Source organism: Ranitomeya variabilis, chromosome 2, assembly GCF_051348905.1.
Source record: "Ranitomeya variabilis isolate aRanVar5 chromosome 2, aRanVar5.hap1, whole genome shotgun sequence".
Classification (NCBI taxonomy): Eukaryota; Metazoa; Chordata; class Amphibia; order Anura; family Dendrobatidae; genus Ranitomeya; species Ranitomeya variabilis.
Window position 1 is genome coordinate 575050587 of NC_135233.1, and position 22651 is coordinate 575073237.

The 22651-nt window shown below is 43.6% G+C and overlaps 2 protein-coding genes across 4 annotated transcripts in view; one reads left to right on the forward strand and one right to left on the reverse strand.

The window, feature by feature from the left end:
- Positions 1–2229, forward strand: part of CENPT (centromere protein T) — a 68549-nt gene extending 66320 nt beyond the window's left edge. Inside the window, exons 13-14 of the mRNA XM_077288265.1 lie at positions 34–138; positions 1958–2229. Of these exons, the coding sequence (XP_077144380.1) occupies positions 34–138; positions 1958–2099 (247 nt within the window). The 3' untranslated portion in view covers positions 2100–2229. The remainder of the gene's footprint in view (positions 1–33; positions 139–1957) is intronic.
- TSNAXIP1 (translin associated factor X interacting protein 1) overlaps positions 1–22651 on the reverse strand; it is a 70221-nt gene that overhangs the window by 14387 nt on the left and 33183 nt on the right. Inside the window, exons 11-17 of one of the 3 annotated variants that reach the window (XM_077288266.1) lie at positions 22168–22296; positions 21590–21748; positions 21142–21251; positions 16578–16701; positions 5229–5332; positions 4366–4537; positions 2876–3101 (exon numbers count right to left, since the gene is read on the reverse strand). In XM_077288266.1, the coding sequence (XP_077144381.1) occupies positions 2961–3101; positions 4366–4537; positions 5229–5332; positions 16578–16701; positions 21142–21251; positions 21590–21748; positions 22168–22296 (939 nt within the window). In that variant the 3' untranslated portion in view covers positions 2876–2960. Of the gene's footprint in view, positions 1–2875; positions 3102–4257; positions 4538–5228; positions 5333–16577; positions 16702–21141; positions 21252–21589; positions 21749–22167; positions 22297–22651 lie in introns of those variants that run through there. The other 2 variants (XM_077288267.1, XM_077288268.1) reach the window with 2 other exon arrangements.

A 22651-nucleotide genomic window follows, 5' to 3' on the forward strand; every position in this document is an offset into this window, starting at 1 on the left:
AGCAATAATTCCTTATATTTTTCTTCTCCGCAGTTTAGATTTGTATATGGACCAGCTGGCAAGCGATCTGGGTGCATACACCGCTCACGCCAAGAGGAAAACGATAACCAGGGCCGACATGGAGCTTTTGATGAAGAGGTGAGGTCAACTTCTATCGACCCCCGCATGAAAATGTTAATGTAAGGTAACCGTCAGATATAGCAAAAATCATGCTAGTAGTGGAAAATGCATTAATAATTCTACATAAAGATAAGTGATAAATGTTTGCACATTAAGACCCTGACATATCACTAGACTGAGGGTCCCGAACCCTCATTCTGGAGATGTTTGAACACAGTGATGGTCAAGCACGCACTCTGCCATGTCATTCAAAATGTATGAGGCTGACAGAGACTGCAGTAAACAGCGTGTAGCTGTCACCGTCCGGCCCTTAGACATTGAGTAGGAGCAGTGCTCATGTAGAGCAGAATATAAAATGACCGCCACACTGTGATTGGTTGCTGTAGTTTAATAAAGATAATGATCTCCCCAAATGTGTTTGTTTTGACCCTTTAGAGACCCCAATATGCCTTTTATGGTGGTCGCAAAGGGTTTTTAGAGTAGATCACTATGTGCTGCATTGGTAACTTGTGACGGAAAGAACAAGTGCCCAGCTATCCAAAGGTGGCCAAACTCCAGCTCTACCTGGAATGTCTGGATTTCGTGGAATCCATGCCACAATGCGTGGCAAATCTGACTCGTGAGAATGGAGCCTTAAAAATGCTCAGGGGGTATTCCCATCTACATTTATATGGAATATCCAGAAAATATGCCATAAATGTATACTGCATCAGGGTTCCACCGATGGGACGTGCATTTATCTTGGATGGGTTCTCCGAAAATGTTAAAAATGGCCGCTGTGACATATTTCAAGCTGCAACCCGTCTGAGTCACGTGTCTGGGCAGTTTGCTGCCTGAGGAAATGCAGTTCAAGAGATGTGTCTCAACTGTCAGTGGAGCAGCACCGAGATCTGATTTGCTAACATGGCCATGGAGCATGGTCGTAGAAAGAGATAAAAGATACTTGTCCCTCAGAACAGGGTTTTCTTTTTTTTTTTCTCCAACCTCAGGCTTACTGAGAAGAACAGGTTTACAACCGCACAGAGGAGGACTGACAGGTTTGCACTAAGGCATGAAGGAGGACTGAAGCAGGAAAATCATAGCCTGTCCTGCTGAGGACAAGTTTGTTTTTCTCTTCCTTTCTTTACTCTTTGGCTGATCAGTTCACGATGCTGCTCCTCTGACAGTTGAGACACGTCTCGAGTGCTGTATCTCCACCTATTCTGACATGTTAAGCTACTTTCACACTAGCGTCGTACGATGCATGTCCCAATGCGACGCAAACTGTGATTAGAAAAAACAACGGTGGCAGCGGATGCAGTTTTACAACGCATCCGCTGCCCCATTGTGATGTCCGGGGAGGTGGGGGCGGAGTTCCGGCCGCGCATGCGCGGTCGGAAATGGCGGACACGACGCGCCAAAAAACGTTACATGTCGTGCGATGGTTGCGACGTGTGCCAATGCAAGTCTATGGAGAAAAAAATATCCTGCAAGCAATTTTGCAGGATGCGTTTTTTTTTCTACAAAACGACGCATTGCGACGTGCAGTGCACGACGCTAGTGTGAAAGTAGCCTTACTAAGACTGAAATATGTTACAGCAGTCCTTTTTATTATATTCTCAGAGAATCTCTTTAAGAACTAAGTAATATTGCTACAAATAATTGTCTTTGACCCTACAATATAGGAGACCTTTCGTTCTCGGTATGGATACTTCTTCCAGGAGAACCGCACTGTATACATCCATGTACTGTACTTGGATATCCAGTTGCATGTTTCTTAGTAATGCAGGTCTTTGACTTATCTGTCAAGTGTTTGGTTTATATCCCGTTGACCACACTGTATGTTCTCCACCCGCAGGCAGCGTCTGGTGACCGACACCACTTCTCTCAACGTTCTCATCGAGAAACATTTACCGTTGGAATGCAGAACACTTCTAATTCCATGTGCAAAGGGCGGAAACCAGGTGTTTCCGAAATTTGGAGCCTCATCTTTTAAATAGCCAAAATATAGGTTATAATTTAAGTAGTAACGTGGGGTTTAAAGTGTTAAAGATCCTTTTGTACAAAAATGTTAATATATATTTTATTTTTTTTTGTGGGAAAGTAAATAAAATAGAATTCTAAATTTGATGTTTTAAGGGATTGTCTCATCATAAATGGCTTAAATTTGTAAAAATAAGCAACTTTGCCATTAACCTCGTCGCAAAAATCTTTTCCGTTCTCAAGAACTTAAGATTTTGAATTCCATTGTGTACTGCTCATTGCCTACTTTACTAGCCACTGCTGTAAGCAATCAGCGGTGGACAGTTTCCTAAAGCGGGTTCTAAAACAATACATTGGGAGTTGCGGGAAATAAATTGCCATTTTCTAGCACTTAGGTGGTTTCCTTTTTTCTGATGTTCCTTAGTGTAGAGTCTGGCCACACACACAAAAAAATGGCAATTTCTACCAACTTCACCATGAACATGCACACTCCACTTTGCTTAGCGTACATGTTTAATTTCATGAGAAGAGGGACAAAAATCAGCTTGTGGATCGTCATGTTGAAATCTCGATTTCCCCAAAAATGTTTTGACTGAGGACAGTTGAAAGACCCCAATACACACAAGATAGGCAGACCGTCATTATCACGCTTCCCTCATACATTGGTCTGTGAATCCCGTCGTAGATTGAATGTAAGTAAGATAATTTTTCACTTCTTTGTGCTGGGACATATTCCTGTGATGTACATTCTCTTCTACCCTTACATTAGAATAGATGGGACCCCCAGAAGTAATAATGCAATAACGTAATAACCCAAAAGATGCCAAGAACACGCACTAAACGTGATGAAATAAGATGATGAGAGTATTGTCCTTTTATTAACATCCAATGTTGTCATATATAGTAGAAGAGTCATCTATTATTTTTGATGGCAAGAATGTCGCAGTCGGCACAACTATTCTCGCCATAATAAATGCTGGAAGTCCAGGCGGACCCTGATAAAGTTTGAGTTCACTGGCCTGGTTTACAAAAAAAAAAAATGAATAAAAAGCACAATTAGAGTGAATGTGATCTGTATAGTCAGGGAACTGAGATCTGACACAGCAGCCATGATTGTCGTGTAAAAAGAGACATTGCACAGGTTAAAATGTATGAGCGGTGGGGTCTGACTGCTAGAATGAAGGACCGCCAGCCACTCTGCCCTATAACCATCAGTACCATAGTCTTTAAAGGGTTATACCCATCTTCAAGATGCTATACCTATATGTAATATATGAACAAATACCTACAGTTAGTAAATCAGGAGAACTATACTAGATTTCTATGTTGCTTACCTCATGTGCAGGGCATTGCAGTAGCTTAGGTATCCATGGTTACAACCATTCATATATTGACTGTTATTTAGTTGCTAGTGATCGTAACCATAGATACCTAAGCTACTGCAATGCACTTCACATGGGGTAAGCGAGATAGGAATATAGTATAGTTCTCCTGATAACCTAATTGGAAGGATTTGCGAATATTATACTTACTACATATTGTGATAGGATATTGGAGGTGGGCAAACCCCTTTTAAGCATTGAAAAGAGCAGCATAACCCATTACTATCACCTACCTGCAATTGTTCAGCCCAGAGGGATTGAGGGGAGGATGTTAGCGATCGGTGGGTTCCTGGTAGCCCACGCCTACAGTTTTAAGCTGACCATATGCATGACATAGCCGTCGGACAAACGTTCATAAAGTAGATCGCTTTCTCTACTGACTTTCGGTCAAGAGTTCATGTGTTTTCAATGGGGAAAGAGGCTCCGGGGGTGGAAACGAAACAAATGGGTGGTGAATTTCCAGCTATCGTATCCTTGATGATGCTGGGGGGTCCCCACACACATCAGATGGGAAGCTGATCCCACCAAAATGAAATCTACTATGGATGGGGGTCATCCATAAGTGCCCCCTTTCTTCTAATCTTGTGTAACCCTCTTAGCACTAAAAATACAATTTATTTTTTCCTCTAAAATAAAAGATGATTTGACTGAATACAAAATATTGATTGATAAATAGTACGGTTTCATATATCTGATTTTCACCTGACTCCAGACTGCTGCATAACAACAGCTCCTAGCCTCTGCCTGGTCAGCTGACATTTGTAGTTCTGCAGCAGTCTGACAGCCCAGGTAGAACGCGTCAGTCTTACATGTGCTCTCAGATAATAAGCCCCCCAGTCTTCTCGCTCGCTCGCCGGTAACGTCTTTACTCCTGAGCTGCGGGTCCAGTTCTCCTCCTTACATTTATTGCCTCCAAATTGTGAAATAACTGTTTCGGAGACAGCGGCCTGGTCACGTCGAGTTGTTCCGGGCTGACTTTAAAGGCACAGGATAGATATCTGTCTAGTGTCTCGTCATCAACGGCAGGATCCACAGACAAAAACGCCGCTTTAAGGTCTTCAGGTTTACTGGGACTAAAATACGAAAAAAAGTATATTTACAATAGGTGATGGCATATCCAAATATTTGGGTGAAGTCCTGTCCACTATGCAATAGCAAAACAATAGATGGTCATTAAGAGGTTAATATGGTGAAATATTAAAGGGGCTGTTACACGTTCTTTCTTCAAGAGCGCAAGCAGGGGCAGTAAAGCTGGCTGGATGCAGCGCTTACAAGCCCAAGCTACTTGCCTAGGAAATGGGCCACCACTGCAGTCTAACATGGGCGATGGGTAGTGATATCGAGTGATCCGAGTGTCTTCGGCGTGCTCGAGTAATGTGTTCGAATCCTCGTGGCTGCATGTCTGCTCGACAGCCGCAACGTGTGCATGGATTGCATAACAAACAGGAAATTCCTGCATATGTTGCGGCTGTCGAACAGCCGAGACATGCAGCGGCGGGGACTCGAACATATTACTCGAGCACGCCGAAGGCGCTCGCTCATCACTAGCGACGAGCTGTAAACTATAGAATTAAAGACCTTCAATCAAATAAATAGAATTAAAGATCTTAACGAAAGAAAAACGATAGAATTAAAGTACTTGAGATCGTAGAGGATTTTTAACAAGTGTTATATTGCAGAGTTGCTGCTTTTTCCAAACTATTTGTATGTTTTGACTATCGGCAAACATGAGACGACCGCTTTAATCGATTAGTAATCACTTACTTGTTTCCAAGAGCATTTCTCAGCTCTTTCAGATATTGCATTCTCTCGGCAGAAAATTGATTCCGGAGTACGCCAATAAAGTGACTAGGATTTCCCTCTTCATCCTATAAAAAAAAAAAAAAAAAGTACGTTCAGTGTGCAGACATTTTTAGCTCCCGACAGACTAGATGTCATCTTTGCATTCAAGAGGTCATAACTTTTTTTGTTGTATGAGAGGGGTTTTTTTGTTTTGTTTTGTTTTTTTTATATACAGGACAAGTTGTATTTTGTAGGTGCCATTTCTCGGTACATAGAAATTAAAATTTAATTTGTAGCTATTTATATTTTGGGAAAAATGCACGCTCACTGCAGTCATTCTTTATTCTTCTGTCTTGTACACTCCAATCAAAATTAATTATGATCTACATATATAGTACAGATTGTGACAGTCCTAACTGTGTGTAATACATTTTATTTTGGTACTTTTGTACCAAGTAATAAAAAAAAAAATGAAATGTATTTATAATAAAAGCATTCATATTAACAGTTTTGGGTTTTTGTATATTTTTCTTAATTTTATTTTTTTATTAAATCTACTGGCATATATCTGTTATATTTAGCCTGTGTACTAATGCTGGTGGATAATACCCGAGTATGTTCTAACTACAATGTACCCGTCACAGGGATTTCCATTAAAGGGTTATTCCCATCTCCAAGATCCAGTCCTATAATGTCATAGGTGTAATGATAATAATATTAGAAAATACCTCCAATTAGCAAATGCCTCCAATTAGAAATGTAGTATAGTTCTTCTTATTTGCTATGCAGCTTACCACATGTGCAGGGCACTGCAGTAGCTTGAGTATCCGTGTTTACAACTAGTGATGGGTGAACCCGTGGGTGTTGAAGTCTGGCGGGTTTGGCGGAACATATAAAAAAAAAAAAAAAAAAGTGTGGTTCGGGTACCAGTACAGTACCTGAATCCCCTTCAGATGAATGGGGGGCCTAAACATGCGTTGTTTTCCACGCTGTCATCTGCAAGACGGGGCAGCAAACACATGGTCTGATCGGTGGTAAGATCCTTCCTGCCAGTCAGAGAACTGCAGTTCCCATGCTGTGAGATGACAGCATGAGCTAGCAGCGGTGACTGGCGTTAATGGTCTTACCGCTGATCAGAGCCCGTGTTTGCTGCGCTGTTTCTCACGCAGTGAGCGATGCAGAAGTGACGTCACCGGGGTTCATCAGTTTTGACCTCCAGTGAACTTTCTCACTGCAGTTCGGCGCTACACACTACAGGAGCAATTGGGCTCCTGTGTCAGTGTGTTCCATTTGGATCGTGGTGGGGCAGTATGGATTATCTTCACGTCGGACAGGAGAGGGATATGATTCTTTATCATTTTTCTTCTTTTCCTGGGGACATGGGCATCTGTGGATTAGGCGTGAAGGTGAGTATTATGGTTGTTTGTTTTCTGTCTTTTACAGGTGACATGGGTTTCAATGGATTAGGTGTAAAGATGAGTATAACTGCGCTTTTTAATTTTAAATAAAGCAGTCTGTCATTATTTTTTTTAAAGGATTTTAGCCTGGCTGTCTTTTTTTTTTTTTTTTTTTTTTTTTAACAATTAACTATGGGGTTAGCAATGTGGGGGTGTCTCATAGACGCTTCTACATTACTAAACCGTGGGCTTGATGTCAGCAGCCATGAAACAGCTGACCTCAACCCCTCAACCATTCACCCACTTGACACTGCACCAGGGCATGTGGGAAGAGTCGGACAAAGAGTCAATAGATGCGCCTTTTCTGGGGCAGCTGCGGGCTGCTATTTTTAAGCTGGGGGAGGTGGGCAATATCTATGGCCCCTTACTAGTCTCAGAATACCAGCCCCCAGCTGTTTTCTTTGCCTACTCTGGTTATGAAAAATAGAGTAGACACCACATTATTAATTTTTCTTTATTTATTTGTAGAACAGGCACCAGCTGATGAATACTCCCTTCAGTGGCGCCTGTTAACAGCAGGCGTAGGCTAATAAGTAGTACTCTCATCAGATGATGTCGGTTACCGGCAGTAAACTTTTTACAGCCGTTCACAGCTGCTGGCTCATGCTGTCATCGGACAGCGTGGGAACTGAAGCTCTCTGACTGACAGTAATGATCTTACCACCGATGAGAGGCGCCGGTGTTTCTCGCTCTGTCATGCACATGATGGAGGTGCTGAACCCTAAGGGTATGTGTCCACGTCCAGGATTGCATCAGGATTTTACATCAGTGTTTGTAAGCCAAAACCAGGAGTGGAACAATTAGAGGAAAAGTATAATAGAAACATATGCTCCACTTCTGCATTTATCACCCACTCCTGGTTTTGGCTTACAAATACTCATGTCAAATCCTGATGCAATCCTGAATGTGGACACATACCCTAACAGTAAGGCTGGTTTCACACTTGAGTTTTTGTCTGCAGCGTTTTTTGCACAAAAAACGCATGCGTTTTTTTGCACATGCGTTTGGTCGCGTTTTCAAACGCATGCGTTTTTTGTCTGCATGCGTTCATTTTCAAAAATGCTACCTGCAGTATTTTATTGCGCGTTTTTTTGCCGCGAAAAAACGCATGCGTTTTTTCGCGGCAAAAAAATGCATTGCTGTCTATGTAAACGCATGCGTTTTTAAGCACATGCGTTTGTTTGCGCTAAAAACGCATGCGTTTTTATAGAAAAAAAAACAGAAAACACACTGAAAAGCCACCCACCACCATCAAGGTGATAAAGGGATCCAAACCCTAACTCTACCCCTAACCTCACCCCTAACCGTTTAATGAACATTTTCTGACAGTCATATTGCCACGTATTTAAGTGCCACGTATCACGTATTTCAGTGCCACGTATGCCACGTGCCACGTATTTAAGTGCCACGTGGCACATATTTAAGTGCCACGTGCCACGTATTTCAGTGCCACGTATTTCAGTGCCACGTATGCCAAGTGCCACGTATTAAAGTGCCACGTATTTAAGTGCCACGTGCCACATATTTAAGTGCCACGTATCACGTATTTAAGTGCCACGTATTTAAGTGCCACGTGCCACGTATTTAAGTGCCACGTGCCACGTATTTAAGTGCCACGTGCCACGTATTTAAGTGCCACGTGCCACGTATTTAAGTGCCACGTGCCACGTATTTAAGTGCCACGTGCCACGTATTTAAGTGCCACATGGCACATATTTAAGTGCCACGTATTTGAGTGCCACGTATTTCAGTTGCACGTATTTCAGTGCCACGTATTTCAGTCACGTTTAGGGGTAGGGGTAGGGGTAGGGTTAGGGTTTTCTTGTTTTTTCTTGTGTTTTTCTATAAAAACGCATGCGTCTAAAAAACGCATGCGTTTTACCGCGTTTACATGCGTTTTTCACACATGCGGTTTTTTTAAAAAACGCATGCAGACAAAAACGCAAGTGTGAAACCAGCCTAACACAGAGTTCCTGGAGAAGTCTGTGTTTGGGGTCTGTGCATGAACACTAAGTGTTCTGTACTGACCACAAACTTTTCTGTTCAAATTCGCCCATCTCCAGTTACGACCATTCATATAGTGACAGATGGCTGTTAGCCATGGTTCAGACCATTATCTAAGCTCCTGCAATGCCCTCCTCATAAGTAAATGACATAGCAAATTAGAAGAACTACGGTATACTAAGCTTCTAATTGGAGGTATTTGCTAATATTACTATGCCTACTACATTTTGGGATAGGATCTTGGAGATGAAAAGTATAATACCTGATAGTCCAAATTAGTGTTTAAAAAAATATATATATTATCAAAACTAATATTTACAATACCTTTATTTAAATAAAAAAATAGGAGTAAAAACTGACACAACACCCAAACCCCTTATAATGGGAGTGGGTCAATAAAAACCTGGCCCGATGAATAGAGGGCAATGGGTGGGAGCAAAATAATGGAGTATAGGCTCTACACGTCCCTAAGATGCTCCCTGCCTATCTGCGGAGGTTGGCACCCTCTTGGACGCAATATGGCGCCCCCGCTCCTCGATGGCTAGCCCTATAAGCCCTATGGGTCCCTCAACTGATGTGGGAATGCTATACTATTACTGATAACCCCAAATTGCCCACACCTTAGGGCCCAAAAAAATGCTACACACAAATCGATGCCAGGTGGTAATTCACCAAAGTGTCCCAGTCAAAAAAGGCCTGGTCTGACCGTACAAACCCCTTACCATATACACCCGACCTGCTTAAATGGCTAACACACCCTCCAGAGTCCCTAACCGGACAACCCTGCCTACCAGCGAAGGTTGGCACCCTCTTGAGCGCAAAGTGGCGCCCCCGCTCCTCGGCGGCTGTCCCTGTTGACCCTGACTGAATCCCTACAAAAGTTGGGGATCCTATAAAGAAGGTGGTGCCTAAGGGGCTACACTAGTGAACCACAATAGCGGATGATTATATCTCGGTCAGACCCTGAATAAAGCCAAAATTGATATAAAACACACAAACCAGGCAGTCAGAAACCAGGGTATTTTTACACAACCCACCAGACTTAATTGCAGCTATTTCACAAAATAGGGGGGAGGTATAATAACTCCACTCCCCAACTATATATAGATGCAGGTATATTTATAGCAGCATATTTAGCCTATTTCAGATAAATCTTATATTCTAAATTGCATAATAGTCATTGATATACGCAAATATGACTTGGTGCAAATCCATACCCTGGTTATGAATCCACAAATGGTGAAAAACCAATGAACAATTAAAAAGCACTGATACACTTATCTGTGTTCAGGTCTCGCCTCTACGCGTTTCCCCCCCATGATATGGTTCCTCAGGAGGCATAAGGGAAAAAGACATTCCGTGTACTCAAATCACATCAGAGATACGTGCTGTGCCTGATTGCAGGTGTGGGGATTACACTGACAAAGACGTCATTAAATAGCCCTCGCCCTAAGGGTAAAAGTCAAGCAGCTAATTCATACCTATACGTTATTGCTATTGATTTGTCCCAAATCCGGGGCGGATCACCGGGCTCCAGAACCTATGTGAGTGTTGTGGCCGCCATTGTCCCTGTATATTCATTGGCGTCCTTACACTGCGCATGCGCCGTTTCCAGACCCTAGAGGTCTATTTTCACTTTTTCAACTGCGCATGCGTGTTGTGAATTCTGCTCTTGGGCTCCCTCCGGTGGTTGTTGTGGTAGTGCAGTTGTCTTGGGGTTGTAATCCAGGGCAGGTGTTTCTGCTGATTGCAGCTCTATTAGGTATTTAGGTGTGCAGGATCCATGAGTCAATGCCAGTTGTCCATTGTACTTGGAGGGATTGCATCTCTCTCTGGCTCCTCATGCCCTGCTGCCAATTCAGCTAAGATAAGTGTCTGGTTTTTTGTCTCTGTGCACACTTGCAGTGTGCTTTGCAATTCAGTGCAATTCATTGTGTTTTTGTCCAGCTTAGACTTTGTTTGGATTTTTCAGTCATGCTGGATTCTCAGGAGATGCAGATATACTTTCTATGTCTTTAGTTAGATGTAGTATATTTGTATTATCTGCTGTGGATATTTTTAGGATTTTAATACTGACCGCTTAGAATTCTGTCCTATCCTTTTCTATTTAGCTAGAAGTGCCTCTTTTGCTAAATCCTGTTTTTCTGCCTGCGTGTTTTTCCTCTTATACTCCCAGTCAATATTTGTGGGGGCTGCCTATCCTTTGGGGTTCTGCTCTGAGGCAAGATAGAATTCCCATTTCCATCTATAGGGGTATTTAGTCCTCCGGCTGTGTCGAGGTGTCTAGGATTTGTTAGGTACATCCCACGGCTACTTCTAGTTGCGGTGTTAGTTTAGGGTTTGCGGTCAGTACAGGTACCACCTACTCCTGAGAGTCTCTCATGCGGCTCCAAGGTCACCGGATCATAACACATGCGCTCCCGGCCTCCATTTTGTTGTGGATACTGTTACACCGCAATCGGCCCCTTGGAATGCGCAGGCGCCGTTACCTTAGCAGCCAAAACACCGCGCGGACATCGCAAAGAGTACTCATGCCTGTCAACCAAACAGGTTCCTGGCATTACGCACAAACGTTTGTGTCACGTGCCTTATCCACACACACTCGTCAATACTATACTAAAGTGCTCAGGCTGCCCACTCACTTAATATTCATGGGCTCCAGTGCACATATGCTCTGCTATCAGCAATAAGCCCTATGGGCCCCTAATGCAGGCGTGTCACACACACTCTAATACATTGATGTCCTAGCGGTACGCTCAAAGGTGGCAAATTCAAAGTAATGCGTATAATATCCCCCTCTAATGTGGACTCATCAAAGGTATATTTATTAAAGGGAACCTGTCACCCCGTTTTTTCCGTATGAGATAAAAATACTGTTAAATAGGGCCTGAGCTGTGCATTACAATAGTGTATTTTGTGGACCACGATTCCCCACCTATGCTGCCGAAATACGTTACCAAAGTAGCCGTTTTCGCCTGTCAATCAGGCTGGGCTGGTCTGGTCAGATGGGCGTGGTGTCTTCCCCAGATCTTGCTTAGTTTTCCGTTGGTGGCGTAGTGGTGTGCGCATGCCCAAGTCCAGAATCCACTGAGTTTGCATCTCTGCTTCAGGAAAATGGCCGCCGCGATCTCCATCTGCGCACGCGTGGCATCCCGCGGCCATTTTCCTGAAGCCCCGGGCAGCAGAGCACTCGATCTGCGCACGCGCGGCCACAGGAAGATGGCCGCCCCCACCGATCACCAGGGGAATAGCGCAGATCGCGCTCTTTTCCCTCCCCTGTGCAGTAGATTCTGGACTTGGGCATGCGCACACCACTACGCCACCAACAGAAAACTAAGCAAGATCTGGGGGAAGACACCACGCCCATCTGACCAGACCAGCCTGATTGACAGGCGAAAACGGCTACTTTGGTAACGTATTTCGGCAGCATAGGTGGGGAATCGGGGTCCACAAAATACACTATTGTAATGCACAGCTCAGGCCCTATTTAACGGTATTTTTATCTAATACGGAAAAAAACGGGTTGACAGGTTCCCTTTAAAGATGATATCCTCCAGGTGGGCGCAAACATGCCTACAAATGGTAAATCTATAATGACGCACTGTATCAGTCAGCAATCCCCAACCCCCAATTACCTTATCCTAAATCCTTTATACAGTGGCTACTTGGAGTTATAATTTAGATCAAACTCCTATGTCCCTATATTATATGCTGCAAACCATCTAGTAGGTCTGCACGACCATCCTATTCATATCAGAGGAGCAGAAACGAAACCGGCGAAGACAATTCACACAAAGCAACTGTAGGTTAACCGCTCATTAAGTCCTCTCGGGACCACTGACTCCATCCTAAATATCCACTGGGTTTCTTTTTGCAGGATGACCCTTTCCCAGTTCCCTCTCCTCCCATTCTGCTTCACCACCTCCAGGACACAGAAAGAGAGTACCTTGTTGTCACCCTGGTGTGTCTCCCAGATGTGACGTGCTATGGGGGTGTCTCTACTATTCTTGATATCTCCCAAGTGTTCCCCGATCCTCCTTCTCAACTCTCTTTTGGTCTTCCCTATGTAATTTTTCGGACATGTACACGTAGCCATGTAAACCACCCCAGTGGTCTTGCAGTTAGAAAAATCCCTGCAAAAAAAGTGTCTTCCATTGGATGCACTGGCAAAGCTCTTACATGGTGCTATATAATCACAGAATGAACAATTTCCACACCTGAATGTACCATTAATCCGTCTATCAAGCCAGGTTCCTTAATTTTTTTGTCTTTTATAGTGGCTGTGTACAAGCCGATCTTTCAAAGAGCGTCCCCTACGGAAGGTGATCTGGGGTCTACTTGGGACGATATCTATTAGAGTTTCGTCCATCTGTAGAATACTCCAATGTTTTTTGAGGACACTGAAAACCCGATTGACCTGGTTATCATAAGTTCCAATGATCCTCTGAGTACCCTCAAATTCCGGTTTTCTCTTAGTATGTAGGAGAGTCCGTCTATCTCTACCCATAGCATTCCTAAAGGCTGGATCCAGAACCTCATCCGGATAGCCTCAATCTCGGAATCTCTCCCTTAGATCATAAGCTTGTGCCCTGAAGGTGGCAGGACTGGAGCAATTCCTCCGTACCCTTAGGTATTGGCCCCGAGGAATGCCCCTCTTCAGGGGAGCCGGATGATGACTCTTCCACCGAAGAAGGGCATTAGTAGCTGTTGGCTTATGGAACAGTCTTGTATCTAACATGCCATTAGTATTGATGGTGATTTTTACATCCAGAAAGGCCAGTCCACGCATGTCACTCTCCGATGTGAATCTCAGGCCAACCTCGTTATTTAACCCTTGTACAAAACTGTTAAACTCCGTTTTTGTACCACTCCATATGACCAGGACATCATCTATATACCGGTACCACGTCGATATTTTGTTATTCCACCATTCCTCCACTCCAGGAAACACTACGGTTTCCTCCCACCAGCCCAGGAGGAGATTTGCATACGAGGGTGCACAAGAGCAACCCATCGCAGTCCCTCTGAGCTGGTGGAAGTACTTACCGTCAAAAATAAAATAGTTGTGGGTTAAAATGAACTCCATCAACTCCACCACAAATTTGTTGTGTTTCTCAAAGTAGACGGCTCTTGTTCTTAGATAATATGCCCTAAGGCCCATAGTGTGGGGAATACTGCTATACAGGGCCTCGACATCAATTGAACCTAAAATGGTACCCTGTTCCACCACAACGCCATCTAACTTCTGGAGTAAGTCTGATGTGTCCCGCACATATGAGGGTAATGATGTTACAAACGGACGTAAGACGTTATCTATGTATATACCAACATTCTGACTCAGTGAGCCAACGCCTGAAACTATGGGGCGTCCCTTTAGGGGAGAGAGACCCTTGTGAACTTTAGGGAGAGCATAAAAAGTGGGAATCGTTGGGGTACAAGGAGCCAGAAACTTATGCTCGTTAGAAGATATAAATTTTTCATTCAGACCAGCGTCCAAAATAGTCATCAAAGACACGGTATATCTTTCTGTAGGATCATTCACAAGTCTGCCATATGTCTCTTTATCGTCAAGGATTAGTTTACACATTCCCACATACTTTTGGTGGTCGAGGATGACAAAGTTGCCTCCTTTATCAGATGGCTTAACTATAATTTGGTCATTTTTCTCCAATTTCTCCAAAGCCTCCCATTCTTCACTACTCACATTTGGTCGTGTATCACCATTTCTACGGCCAATCCTTTTAAGGTCATCCTCGACCACCTTCAAAAAAATGTCGATGTTGGTGTAATCACCAGGGGGGGGGGCATTCTATTACTCTTTAATTTAAGGTCAGTATGTGGACCCAACCCTCTCCCCCTCTCATTATCCTCCAAAAGGTCTGTCAGGACATTAACCCCTTCCAGATCCTCTTCAGATATACCAAGTTCTAAACACTGTTGTTTATTGTGTAAAGAGAAAATTTTTTTCCATCTTAGCTTCCGGCAATAAGGTTTTAAATCCTTGACCCATGAAAAGGTATTAAACCATGTCGTAGGAACGAACGTAAGTCCCTTTTTTAACACACCGATCTCTCCAGATGACAGAACATGATTACTGAGATTTATAATCTGATTATCATCATACATAATCCTTACATCCGTTTTCTCAGGTCGTACCCCCCGGGGGGGCCTCTGTTCTAAAAAAGAGGAGGAAGGCACAGAGGTGGATGAGGACGAGGATAGTGGTACCGGGGCCAAAGACCTTATAGGTGCCCTGAAGCCGCTGGCTCCATTTCCTTGGCCTAAGGAGCCCTGATCCCGATCTTTGCCACCTTGATATCTGCCCTTGTAGCCTCTTTGTTTCTGCCATCTTCCTTTCCCCCTGTATGACGTGGAACCCCCTCTCCCTCTTTGTCTCCAATATCCCCCTGACCTTTCTGTATCAGAGCCCTCCGCCTCAGAAGAGGAAATCTCCGAAACGGTGTCTACGCCTCCTGAAAAGTTATATGCCCTGTTAGTTTTAAACTCCTCGGAGTCACGCATAAATTGTGTATGTTTGCGATTCTTTAATTGATTTTGATAGCGTTCCACCGAAATCTGCAGGGTATTCTCCTTCTTGTTAATCTCAGAGTCAGGTTTAAACTGTAGTGTTTTCTCTATCAATTCATTTAATTGCTTAGATGTAGTTTCTAGAATCTTTTTCTCCTCCTCTAACAACAGTTTCATAAACCTGACAGATGAGGCTGTAGACTTTTCCTGCCAAGCCTTCAGCAGGCAGGGGTTGCTTACTCGTGGTGATGGAGAAATATTTACTCGTAATCCCTTGGGTACGATATTGTTCTTAATATAATTCTCTAATGCTTTAGTTTCCCACAGGGATTTCAGATATTTTTTGTAACAACCAGTTAGTTCTTTGAACGTGGAATATATGGATGGGCTAGAGTCGGTACCTGTATAGCCCGAGTCAACTGAAAACACCGGATCCGCTTCACTCACCCATGATTCAGAACAGATAGGCCCTTGGAGATGGGAATAACTCTTTGGTGCAATTATGAAGTCTGCTTCAATTTTCCCTGTGAATGCCACGATTTGCACTGATCACAGCATTCAAAGGATTTTATGACCAAGGTTCTTTTCTTAAAGCCATTGTCCTATGCCTGACTGGAATAAGATTTCTAGAGCAAGAAACACCACAGCTCGTCATGAATTAGATGAGCTGCCACGCCGTACCCCCATCCTGTCCCAGCTCCTCTTAAGCTGGCATAAAAAGAACAAAAGTCACAACAACTTTGCGACTTTTCAAAGCAATTTACACCAGAATTCTTGCTTTGATGAATTGGGGCCATAATGTTACAAGCACATCTTAAATTATATATACTGCTTACATAGGAACACAGTTTAGGAATGGCTTTAAATCCATTGCTGACAGCGCCAGGCTGTTACACACTAACAAAGTCTACAGAAAGATACAGGTAAAAATCTGCATAAGAGGAAAAATGGTCTGAGACCCCCCATGACAATCCAGGTCTGCGGGTGTTCAATACTTTCTCATTAGAAGCTAAAACGGAGCAGTACTTGTGCTCTAATAGTAGCTATATGATACAGGGACCCATATAATGCTGCCATACAGTGAGTAAGATTTATTGTTTTGGTCCAGATACCAAATATTTAAAGGGGTTGTCCATCTGGGACATTTATGAGTAGATGTGAACGGAGAGGGCCATGAATGCATCCGTGAAAGCATGCCAGGGCGGCATTCTCAAGACATTGGACATTTATGGGAAATCTGATCAACATATCAGAGATATCCCAAATGAGACAACCCCTGTATCTACCTATGATTACATTATAGTTTTACGTAGTTATTTATATAATAAAAATGTAGAGTCACCTCACTGAATAAAGACTTGTAAATGATATTTTCATCCTCCGGCTTCAGCTGGGACTTGGCAGCGTCCATCAGTTCTTGAATTTCAGCTGAAGTCTTCGATGGAAAGGCTTTTCTGAGTTGGAACCTGTGGAAATAATACAAACGTGAAGCTTCCAATAGGTGGCGCTAAAGTTCTAGTCCTTTTCCTTTCTGACAAGACAATTTGCATATTTAATTTCCCAGTGGAGCATGCATGGCCTATAAGTCTCCTTAGGCCGGGGTCACACTAGACCGTAATACGGACGAGTGCTATGCGATAAAAAAATCGCATAGCACTCGGCCCAATGTTAATCTATGGTGCAGCTCCCATCATCCGATATTTTCTCCACCGTATTCAGGATCCGAGTGAAATCGCAGCATGCTGCGATTGTCAGCGTATCTCGGCCAAGACTCGCCAATGCAAGTCTATGGGTGCGAGAAAAAATCGGATTCCACACGGACCAGCAGTGTGACTTGCGAGAAATACGCAGCGGTGTTAGAGAAAAGCCGGTAATTCAATTGCCGGCTTTTTATTTCTCCTTCACAAACCCGACATGATATGAGACATGGTTTACATACAGTAAACCATCTCATATCCCTTTTTTTTTGCATATTCCACACTACTAATGTTAGTAGTGTGTATGTGCAAAATTTGGGCGCTGTAGCTGCTAAAATAAAGGGTTAAATGGCGGAAAAAATTGGCGTGGGCTCCCGCGCAATTTTCTCCACCAGAGTGGTAAAGCCAGTGACTGAGGGCAGATATTAATAGCCAGGAGAGGGTCCATGGTTATTGGCCCCCCCGTGGCTACAAACATCTGCCCCCAGCCACCCCAGAAAAGGCACATCTGGAAGATGCGCCTATTCTGGCACTTGGCCACTCTCTTCCCACTCCTGTGTAGCGGTGGGATATGGGGTAATGAAGGGTTAATGCCACCTTGCTATTGTAAGGTGACATTAAGCCAGATTAATAATGGAGAGGCGGCAATTATGACACCTATCCATTATTAACCCAATTGTCTGAAAGGGTTAAAAAACACACATTATTAAAAAGTATTTTAATGAAATAAACACACAGGTTGTTTTAGTATTTTATTGTTCTCTCAATCCATCCGGAACACCCTCGCTTGGCAAAATAATAAACACACAATATACATACCCTCTGATGAACTGTCACGTCCCACAAGGTAATCCATCTGAAGGGGTTAATTATTTTACAGGCAGGAGCTGCGCTAAAGCACTCGCTCGTGCCTGTAACCCCCGGGGAATGAAGGAAAGCTGGGTGATCTGTACTCACATTGAGTCGCGGTGAGGCACCCTCTGGTGGATGAACTCATATGAACTCGAGCGTGGGAACTTTTCCAAGGCTCCAGTTCATGAGAACATACACCAGAGGGCGCCTCACCGCAACTCAATGTGAATACAGATCACCCAGCTTTCCTTCATTCCCCGGGGGTTACAGGCACGAGCGAGTGCTTTAGCGCAGCTCCTGCCTGTAAAATAATTAACCCCTTCAGATGGATTACCTTGTTGGACGTGATCTGACATCAGAGAGGGTATGTATATTGTGTGTTTATTATTTTGCCAAGCGAGGGTGTTCCGGATGGATTGAGAGAACAATAAATTATTACAACAACCGCTGTGTTTATTTCATTAAAATACTTTTTAATAATGTGTGTGTGTGTTTTTTAACCCTTTCATACAATTGGATTAATAATGGATAGGTGTCATAATTGACGCCTCTCCATTATTAATCTGGCTTAATGTCACCTTACAATAGCAAGGTGGCATTAACCCTTCATTACCCCATATCCCACCGCTACACGGGAGTGGGAAGAGAGTGGCCAAGTGCCAGAATAGGCGCATCTTCCAGATGTGCCTTTTCTGGGGTGGCTGGGGGCAGATGTTTGTAGCCAGGGGGGCCAATAACCATGGACCCTCTCCTGGCTATTAATATCTGCCCTCAGTCACTGGCTTTACCACTCTGGCGGAGAAAATTGCGCGGGAGCCCACGCCACTTTTTTTCCGCCATTTAACCCTTTATTTTAGCAGCTACAGCGCCCAAATTTTGCACATACACACTACTAACATTAGTAGTGTGGAATATGCAAAAAAAAAAGGGGACATGAGATGGTTTACTGTATGTAAACCATGTCTCATATCATGTCGGGTTTGGGAAGGAGAAAAGCAAAGCCGGCAATTGAATTACCGGCTTTTAACATATCTCGTGCTGAATTAAATATAAATACAGAATATATATATATATGTGGCTCAATGACATATATATATATATAATATACTGTATATCTGTTTTAACAAACGTTTGAGCACATAAATCCATTAGATGTCGGTTTTGCAAGCCTGCGAGAAAATCTCGGCATACGGATGTCAAAGGGATCATTTGATGCGAGGAAATCGCATCCTCGCACTGCACACGGATCACTGTTTTGGAAACATTTGTGCGATTCTCGTCCGTGAAAAACGGAACGTTTTTTTATACGTTGTGTGTGTCCCCGGCCTTACTCTGACATGCCAGGCTTGTAATGAGGAAGTAGGATTTCCTGAAGAGTTTAGCATTTTTTTTCCCTACATGCAGAATTTTTTGACCATGTAGTTGCAATGTACTGATCTGCACATGGTCTTCATCAAAAAAGAAGGCATGGAGAACCCCAAATCCTGTCTGCACTACGGTGCCCAATATATGTAAGATTTTGTGAGTTGGAGAATGAACCTAAAAGCAAGATTTCCTTTTACCACTAGGATAGGAAAGTGTCTTGTAGCCTGTGGAGAACTCCTTGCCACGAGACCTGTCACTTTCTTCCTGTGGCAGTATGGTAAGGATGCGGTGGTCTAAGATTGACCCTGTCTATGACGTTGAGTGCTTTGTGAATAGAGCAAGCGGAGAAAGCAGTCAGCAGAAAATGGAAACAATCAGAATGCAATTATCTAAGTTATCTGCAGGACTTCTGCAAGATCCATCAGCAAAAATTCTGCAGACTGGACAATGGGAGCACGACCATCTCCATATATCCAGGTTTAATGTTCACTTAAAGGGAACCTGTCACCCCCAAAATCGAAGATGAGCTAAGCCCACCAGCATCAGGGGCTTATCTACAGCATTCTGTAATGCTGTAGATAAGCCCCCGATGTATCCTGAAAGATGAGAAAAAGAGGTTAAATTATACTCACCTAGGGTGGACTGTCCGATGGGCGTCCCGGTCCGGGGCCTCCCATCTTCATAGGTTGACGTCCTCTTCTTGTCTTCACGCTCCGGCACAGGCGTACTTTGTCTGCCTTGTTGAGGGCAGAGCAAAGTACTGCAGTGCGCAGGAGCTGGGCCTCTCTGACCTTTCCCGGTGCCCATCGGACTGCAGCGGGACCTCCCCTGGGTGAGTATAATATAACCTCTTTTTCTCATCTTTCAGGCTACATCGGGGGCTTATCTACAGCATTACAGAATGGACAATGGGAGCACGACTATCTCCATATATCCAGGTTTAATGTTCACTTAAAGGGAACCTGTCACCCCCAAAATGGTATGTGCTGACAGAGTCCCTTTAAAGAGAGTGTGTAGAGTCATTGTTTGCCGTCAGGTGCTCAGTGCACCCTTGCCGTGGTCGAGCAGTGCACCTTCCCATCAAATTGTTTTCCATCCATCTTCCTTTTCCTTGACTGACAGCTGTGGCTTTCCAGGAACCAGAGAAAAGCGGAGATGAATGGCAAACAAGTAGGTGGGAGGGTGCACTGAATTTATTGGCTGCACCGAGCGCCTGTGCTTGGTCTGAACAGTCATTCTGTGTGTACAGGCTCCCTTTTAAGTATGGCTGTATTTGAATAATAGGTGAAATACGGGGTCAGAGTTGGTGCCTATAGATTGACAGGACCCTGTCAATCGTCCACGTCCGTAATCTCTGATCGCTGGACACAAGCTAGGGTACCGCCTCCTGAGATCTGTGGCTCTGCTGTTGATTAGTCAGCCTGGTGTGACATCATCGTTGTGGTGTGATGCACGCACAATATCCCACCAGGCCGGCTAATCAAAAGTAGATATGTGGCTTCTGGTGGGTTGGAGACAGTTTTCGGGGCTCCGATTACCGACGTGGCTGATGGTACTAGGTCCTATGAATAATTTCTTACCCCCTCTACTCAGAGGCTCTGCTGTCCTACCAAGCGTAGGTTCACATCTAACACAACAGTTTAGTCGGTTTGCAGAGAGTCCCGGTGTTTGTCACCTGGTGCGTGTGTGAGAAATGCACGAATAACCATTATGCCTGGTTATTGTGGAGTTGCGTAAAGGGCTATTTTCATGTCAGATATTTATGACCTAACCATAGTATATGTCATAAGTGCATGCTAGGTGGGACCCAACATCTAGACAGGTTCCCCCACCTCTGTTTAGAACTATCATACATACATACATGGCATATACCAGATGAGAATCTCCCCGTGAATATGCCATAAATGGCTGAGATATGACTATCCCTTAAAATATCAGTACAGAAGGTATGGGTTTTTTTTTTGCTGTTTTTCCATTATTTAGCTAGCATACCTGAACTGCTCCTGTGTTACTGATCCATCATTTGAGCTGTCGGCAGCGGCGAGCTCCTTCTTTAGGGGTTTATGTCCGTGAAACCAAGCATAATACAAATCTTCATCCATCTGCAAAACAGCCTTTCCATGTTAGCATGCCGATGGGAACCACAAGGAAAAGTTCAGATTTGGGGTTTTGAACTGTATTATAGACAAGATGGAGCATTTCAGGCCTCGTACACATAAGTGTATTGTGTGCTCAGATGTACGGACCTGGACTAGGCCACCTGTACATTGACCTCTCCGATCTCATGTAGAGGCAGACATGTCATATCACCAGAGTATTCTCCACTTCCATGTGTGAAGGACAAGGACTCTAAGCCACTAGTGATGAACGAATATACTCGTGTGCTAACCAAGTGTCTATGGACCAAGGATGATGAAGAACAAGCCTACATTTTACTCACTTGACCCATAAGGACTCGATAAAAAGAATGGATTAGGTCATTTCGCAGTTGAATCCGACATGTTTGATGCAAAGAATACGACCATCCGAATGAAGCCTCCCCAAACTTCCTCTGTAGATAGTTTATCATAAACTCGGGCAGAGAGGATTGTCTACCCTTCTACAATAAAGACAACGGGGAGAAAAACATTTTCTCATTGGTTTATAAAAGTAAAAGCCCAGTCCAGCATATAGGAATCGCATTTGCACATTATTATTATTTCCACTACTATATATTTTTTCTAACTTTTAACATAAGCCCATGGTGGTCTTTACATTAAACATAAAAAAAAAAAAAGCCTTGTACTTATTGGACACCCACCCGTCTTCTTCACGAATGCTTGCGGTTCCCTTAGCTGGAAGAGAGTCCCATAGCTCTCTCTTCCTGAATGATAGAACATCAACGCTGCAACTAATCAGTAGCCCCTGACTGGCTGCAGCAGTCATGTGAGTTTCGTCACTCATAATCACAGACAATAATTCATGTATCTAGTTGACGTTAACCAATGTGAATGCAATTGCACATGCTCGGTACATTACCTGCTGATCCATGGCAAATTTTTCTCTCCAAATTTCCTTTATCATCCCGTACACCTCTCTTATGCTTAATTTTAAGTTTTTCACTGGTCGATCCTGGCGCAGATGAACGGGAACTTTATCGCCAATTCCCTAGAATCAAAGATTCCAATAGCTGTATCATAAGAGCTTTAGATTTCTAGGGGCCCTTCTGAACTTCCAAATATCACACACGTTCAGCTTTCTTTTTTGTTGGATTTTAAATCAATCATTAGAAAGTAATACTGTGCCAAATGGAAAAAGTGGCGCAGGGAGAACCTACATCTCTGTGGCTTCTGTACGGAAAGTAAGCCAAAGCTGAAACCATCATTAGATTCATGAGGTACCAATGCCAAAGTTGATCACTAAGGCTAGTTTCACACTAGCGTTAACTGCAATACGTCGCAAATGCGTCGTTTTGCCGAAAATACGCATCCAGCAAAAGTTCTTGCTGGATACGTTTTTTCGT